The sequence below is a fragment of the Penaeus vannamei genome, chromosome 18 (assembly GCF_042767895.1).
Source record: "Penaeus vannamei isolate JL-2024 chromosome 18, ASM4276789v1, whole genome shotgun sequence".
Lineage (NCBI taxonomy): Eukaryota > Metazoa > Arthropoda > Malacostraca > Decapoda > Penaeidae > Penaeus > Penaeus vannamei.
In genome coordinates, this window is record NC_091566.1 from 29,863,443 (window position 1) to 29,870,942 (window position 7,500).

A 7,500-nucleotide genomic window follows, 5' to 3' on the forward strand; every position below is an offset into this window, starting at 1 on the left:
GGGCCGAAGGGGTGCCACTGAAGGGCCGATGGAGTGCCACTGATAAGGTTGAGGGGGACCACTGAAGGGGCAATGGGTGCCACTGAAGGGGCAATGGGTGCCACTGAAGGGGCAATGGGTGCCACTGAAGGGGCAATGGGTGCCACTGAAGGGGCAATGGGTGCCACTGAAAGGCCGATGGAGTGCCAATGATAAGGCCGAGGGGTTCCATTGAAGAGGGCCGAAAGAGCACCCCTGGAAAGACCGAGAGAATGCATTATTTAACGAAGTCTTGGGGAATCATAAACCTTACCTCGGCTCGTGTTTCTCTTCTGTTAATTTTTGATTAATCAATGTTTGATTCTTATATCAGCAGAGGAGTCAGTGTGGATACAAGATTTTTCTTTTCCTGATGACCCGATTTTTTTTTATTTTTTTAGATTATAACCGATAAATACTTGATTCGAAACATTTTCAGTATTTTCAAGTAAGATTGTAATAACTGTTGTAAAACGGAGCGATATTTAACCACTATTTCAGTTACCGAGATGGGTAATCGTGTTCAGAAAGAGATTCGTAAATGCGAAATAATAAACCGTGACTGAAATTGTTATTATGTGGAAGAAATGAAACTGTATAGCTGGTAGGCCTACAAGTGAGATAGGAAGTAAAGAGTGATAACTTAAAAATATAAATAATTCATGGCAAAAAAATTAGCGGTAATGATGGCACTACCGATGACAATGACGATGGTGACGATGGTGACAATGACGATGATGATAATAATGGTGGTGGTGACAATGACGATGATGATGACGATGATAATGATAATAATGATGATGGTGGTGACAATGACGATGATGACGATGATAATGATAATAATGATGGTGGTGGTGACAAGATGAAGGTGATGATAATGACGACGACAACGATGACGATGATGATGATAACGATGATGATGATGAGGATGGTGGTGGTGATAATAATGATGGTTATATACGATTTTTTTCGAGAAAGCTCTTTAAAAAATCATCACAAAGTCCTGAATTCATTACGAGAGCAGATGAAATAATCTCCGCGGGTGACTAAGAAACAAACACACGAAAAGTAGTCTGAACAAATGAAAATGACATCAACACCGAACCAACTGACTGAACCAACGCACATCAGGTAATCGACATGGCCGCTCTCTTCCACTATTCGTCTGATTTCTGGTTTTCTTGACACACATATCAATATTCAGTTTTAATGCTTATGTTATTGCATGTTGTTCTGTTTCATTCCATGTTGAATTTTCATGTTACATATCATTTAGTCTCTCTCCATGTTATTTGTTAGTTTGCCATGTGTTCTTGCTTGCTGTGCGGTTACTGATACTTATTATCTTGTTCGCTATGTGTTTTTTTACGTTTCTTATATTATTTCTATCTTACTGTATTGTACGTTGTCGTAATTCTGTGTTTCCACTTGATAACTTTCAACTGGCGCTTGTAATTTGTTACTTAATATGGCTAATTAATTTTATTTTTAGTCTAGTCTTCCCGTTAATTGTGTTCTGTATCAGAGAAAATCAGGCAAACTGTCTGGGTCGCTTGTGTATATCTTAATATGCGTCATGACACTTCTCGGAATTCATGCATAGATGTCCAAAATTCGCGATACTAATCATTGAAAACTAAAGCTATTGTCTTTATTAGTAAATGTAATAACATGCCCACATGCGGAAAGGCCTGTCATCATACTTTTATGAAATTTCTGAAGAAATAATTAATCCGGGACATACTGCAATCCGGGTATCTTTACAAAAGCCAACCGTGGTTTTCAAAAATAAACATATTTACTCACAGATAAGCACACAAACACAAATAGACGTACGCGCGGGCATACGTACATGCATACAAGGTTTATATAAGTATATAGACCTTGCATGCATGCACACATACATACCGAAGAGTGTCGTAGCAGGGACTCAAAAGAGGCATGTGGTTGCAGCAATGACCATATTAAACCCTATTTAGGATGCCTATTACAATATAAAACAAATTTAAGATTAATGGAGGAGGGCTATTATATAAATTATTGATTCATGAATGCTAGTGTAGAATCCTATAAAACTTCAGAAGCAGTGACAGTTTCCTTTTAAATGCATTAGTTGATGAAAAACACCCCTTTCTTACTTACTATGACAAAAAAAAAAGATTCCAGTTCGACTTTTCCCCGAAGTTAGAAGACGGCGGGTCCAGCAGAACCACGGTAAAATGTCGTTTTTTTTTTTTGTTTTTTTTTTACTAAATTAATTTGTAAGTTCTTTTTGTACATAATATTCATTGTTATATTATCAGTCCTACATAGAATGACACTGAACAAAGAAGGGAACCATCAGTGATCAAAAATAAATAATGATAATAATAAAAAAATGGATCGAGCAAATTATTCGAGCGCCAAACTTTAAAGTCAAGATCTTGGTTGTCATTTTGCGTGCCACAACTCTGTAATTTTAGCGATTACCTGCAATATAACTGTTAACTGACTACATAATTGCTCCTCACATTGCAACACTTACCTAGCATCCAGACACATTTGAAGACGGATCATTTAGGTCGCGAAGTGCACATTATGGGCGATGCACAGGTGTTTAGTTGAGACAAAATATTCTGCATTATTTATATTTTTCAAAGTTCGCTTCCAAACTCCTAAAACATGTAGATGAATGTTGCCGAAATATTCTTTAAGACTTTTTTCAGCATATTCCAGGCTGACCTGGAAAAAATAGTTATTTTAAAAACTACCAAATCCTCCTGCCTATACCACCCATGATTCATAAAATGAAAACTATCCTACTTTGTTCTCCAAGGTTATTTTACAGACTAACCCCACTACAAAGTGGCCAGTCCAAGATGATTCAACTAATTTTTTGTCGGTTTCAGAAATTGAACAATAGATGCTCGACCGCTCTTTTTCTTTTATTCATTGGGTATCACACACAAAAAAGTGTTGATGAACCCTACTGATATATTAGTGAAATTTACCAAAATACGACATTATCACCCTACGTAACATAAGAATGGTAGAAAACACAATGCACAAACTAGTTTAATTGAAATAAATGAAACAACAGTTTCGTAATCCTCCGGTCCATCTTTAGGTCTGAAGGGGAAGGGAAGAGGAGGGAGTAAAAGAGAAATGAGAGGCAACGCGGTGAACACGTTAAATATAATTCGCTAAATTTGTCTTCGCTAAATTGTCTTCGTTAAATTCGTCTTCGCTAAACGCCTCAAAACGTAAACAAACAATCGTGTTGATCAGCGGCAACGTGAAGCGCGTGGGACTATGAGGCCCTCGGTCTAAATCAAGGGATTGCTTCATATTTATTGTACTAAGGTCCAAATAAAGTATGGTTATGGCCCAGAAAGATGAAAAATCGTCGAGCCAGGGGGATTTCCCTCCCGGAATGGCGCCCAAGATGTTGAATATGCTGAAAGAACTGGACAGCATTGAGAAGGAGCTGCAGCCGCTGATTTCGCAGCCTTATCACGAGGTCCTGAGGAAGGTGAGAGCACGACTTGGCTTTTGATTAATCTTAAGACTAGGGCATTGAATATTCTGGTGAATTAGATCTCGCAGACTCTCCAGGTTGTCGAAGAAGGGTACGCCTTGTTCATAATCCGAGGTAGAGCCGAGTGAGTTTTTGCTTTGTGAAGTTATGTGTATGGTATTTTCAGTTTCTGTTTCGCATAGTCCTATAGCACAAAGTAAACAGTAAATTTATGTTAATTTTCTACATTTCATCCGCATAGCCGATATCGACGATTTTCGTATCATTGGATTCCTCTCACTCTCCACACTGCAAATATATAGGTCTTATTGTGCGGAAACCCCTCCATTAGCGACAAACTTGGCCCCGATAGCAGGGGAGGGCATGAAAGTTTCCAGGGAAAATGCGGGGTTAAATAACTCTAATAATATAACGCACAGTGAAAATAACCATGGTTATTCACATAACTTTTCATTGCAGGGGGCTGCCGCCCCCCAACCCCCGCCGAGGAAACAAAACCTCCACCACGCATTCCCGGCAGGCTAGAGCGTTACACAATCATCGTTGATGTCGGAGCGGCGGGTGTAATATTACAATTACCTCGTAAGATTCCCACTGAATCAGCATATCAACCTTGGCATAGTCAGCATTGTATATAGACGATTGTAGTAAAATCAGGATGAACAGGGTGGCCTGCCCTCGTAGGCGGGTTTTGCGCCTCTTTTGATGTTACACCGATGGCCTCAAGGTCGATTTTCCCTTCTTCTGGAATAACGACATTCGTATTCCTAACCGAAGTAACCGTCGCGTTCAGAAGGCAGTCATAGCCGCCACAATGGCTGAGTGTGGAGTGTGCTCGTATTCGGAGACGGATTTTCTGCTCGAAATTGCAACTAGCCAGGAAAAAATGCTAGAGATGTGCTTCCGCCACGGCCTCCTCTGTCGGGAGAAAGCTGTCCTCCGGCCTAGGACCTCCTTCCGGACGCACCCTGCCTCCTTAACATTCTGCAGCAAAGGAGCACCCTCCCTACTAATTAGTGGCATTAATCAATCAGGTTAGTACCTTAAAAATCCTAGGTTATTGTAGGTTACAGGCACCGCATCTAGTTCGTGTGCACTCTATCCTGCCGTGAATATGTGGTGGAGGTTTCATTTCCTCGGCGGGGGTTGGGGGGCGGCAGGCCCCGCCCCCTTCCCCCCAAGGGGGGTCACAGGGGGTGCATCCCCCTGCAATGGAAAGCCATGTGAATAACCATGATTATTTTCACTGAGGTTATATTATTAGGGTAATATTATATATTACGTCCGCCGCTCCGACATCGTCGCCCCCGCTATCGGGGCCAAGTTTGTCGCTAACAGGGGGTTTCCGCGCAATAAAACCTACATGTTTGCATTGTATAGAGTGAGAGGAATCCAATGATACGAAAATCGTCGATATCGGTCATGCAGACGTAATATAGAAAATTACCAAATTTACAATGGATAACAATCACGGTTACAGTACAAAAAAAAAAAAAAAAATGGAATGATTACTTTGACATAAACTAAGACACTTTTCATTTATGGCATAAGGTGTACAAATCAAATAAAGGAAACACATGACAGAGAAGAGGGAAGATTGACAGATCATTTTCTGGTACGGGTAAATTTCCAGCCAGCTGCCATGTTGACATCGCGAATGTAAACAAAATTATGATCAGGCTTAGTTATGGCAAAGTAAAATGTTATATTAGGCTGGGTTATTGGTCAATGCATGTTTTGGGGGGTTTGGAACATGTGAATTCCCATAAATTTTGCCGAAAGGCGAGTTGGGCTCCAATAGTTTTTGAGTTTTGGCACGTTGACTTTGATAGATGGCAGGTACATCTGTAGAGTTTCACTGGCCAATTTTAAGCGTTTTTCGTGCTAGTTTTATATATTTTTGTTTGCTATTCTTATTTAAGCCTATTTTACCCCATAACTTCCCTAGATTGTCGGCTGTGATTGTTACAGAAAGGATTATCAGATTTATTCTCGTCACATGAGAATAAATCTGATGATATAGATATTGTCTGGGAAGTCCCGATTATCATAAATGGTAAAATAATCAGGTAAACTTTGCCTGTAAAGAATAGAACAACTTCAATATGACACTTATCATCTTTGAAATTTGTTTCTCAGGTTGATGAGTTGTGCAGCATGTAATTTTTGGGGTTAATTTTTCAACAATGACAATTGGTTCTTCCCTGATAATGTCTATATATCATCAAAATTATTCTCGTGATGAAAACAGATCTGATAATCAGTTCTGTCACAGTGACAGCCAACAACCTTGATGTGGTAAGTCCCAATAGCAGGGTAGGGCATGAAGTATATCAGGGGAATTACAGGGTAAAACAGGCTGAACTAAGAAGAATATAGAATAATAAGTAGTACAAAATTGCTTAAAATTGGCCAATAAGATGTGCATGCCATCTTTGAAAGTCCATAGACTGACATGCCAAATTTCAAAAAACACCACAAAAATTCAACCCATCCTTTGGTAAAATCTACAAGAATACACACCATCCAAAAACATGGTAATCGTACAGTATGTCGTAACCGATAGTCCAACCTAACCTAACCCCATGGGATTTATATACCATGAGCTCTATATTCCCTAGAGCCTCCTGGATCCCCATACAATTTATACAATACCTTCTATATATTCTTAAGCCAAGCCCATTGGACCTCCATGGGATTTATATGGTTCTTATCAGGGAGCTCCACCCACTGGACACCCAGGGTAAGTAATCAGAAACATAAGGGCACAATCGGAAAATATATTGTTTTATCGTTAATGTGTCATCGTGAGCAATGACAATGTATGGGCTGCAACCTGTGATCAAAGTACATTTATGGTGAGAGCAACAGCGATAGTTTTCCACTTTGATACACATGTCCCCAACTCCAAGTTATAAAATTTATATATCAGTCTAAGTTGCAGTGACTAGGTGTGCCCTTCAGGCTCTGCCCGAGGGGAGGGTTGATGACCAACACCCCCTGAGAAATATTATCTTCACCTCTTATGCATGGAAAGATAGAGCTAAATCTTGGGAGCACCGAGTAGACTCTGGTTGAGAGCAATGCTTTCCGCGATCTTTTACCTTCAATTTTGGGGTTATCGTTTGTGTCAGCAGATTATTTCTTGTACCAACGACTGCAACATTTTGTCCTCTACAAGAATATCATACTCAATATACTGGAACTTAGTATGTCCTTACCTTATCATAAAGATTAACCTTCACTTTTGATAACAATGTTCTGAATTGATTTAATAATTAAGGGATTATTATTCATGTTTGTTTTTAAATATGGATGGACTTTGTTTTGTTTTGTTGTATTAATTATATTGGAATTCAAATATCTGTAAGAAAGAAATTTGTGTGCAAGCAAAAATGATTTTAGCTGCAACTCAAGATCAGCGTCAGTGTGAGCATTTGTGTGTTTTCCAACCTAGCAAAAGGGGATATAATTTCCCTAAATCAGTAATAGATTTGCTTCTACAAATTATTAGCACATCAAAAAACTATACCTATATGTAGCAAAACAGCAAGCTTTTCTTTGCTTCTGTCCATTGTCTGAATTGCTTGATTTTTAACCACTTTTTTGACATTTGGGGCAATTAATGGACACAAATATTAAGCTGTGATAGTCATTAATGTCTATTTTTCTGCATAGCCACTGTATTGTTTTACAAATGAAGCGGAGAAAAATTGCATGCGCCGAAAGTTATTGTTCAGAATAGCATAGATAACTATTAAAGCACATGGAAAAAGTTTAATGAAGGTAAAAAATACATTAGATACATGAATTACAAAAAGCAAGTGTTGATAATTACAAAATAATTGTTTGCACAAGTGCATGATAATACATGAATAATTTGGCAGATCGCAGTAATGAATTATGTGGTCATAGTAACATTTATTGTCACAATGTAAACATTGGTAAGGTCAATCTTCTCTTTT

General features: G+C 38.9%; 1 protein-coding gene across 1 annotated transcript in view; it reads left to right on the forward strand.

Annotated features, from left to right (window-relative positions):
• The first annotated feature begins 3,264 nt into the window (after positions 1-3,264).
• The window catches only part of LOC113826196 (nuclear nucleic acid-binding protein C1D), an 8,703-nt gene continuing 4,467 nt past the window's right edge, over positions 3,265-7,500 (forward strand). The window contains exon 1 of the mRNA XM_027379071.2: positions 3,265-3,529. Within this exon, the coding sequence (XP_027234872.1) occupies positions 3,374-3,529 (156 nt within the window). The 5' untranslated portion in view covers positions 3,265-3,373. The remainder of the gene's footprint in view (positions 3,530-7,500) is intronic.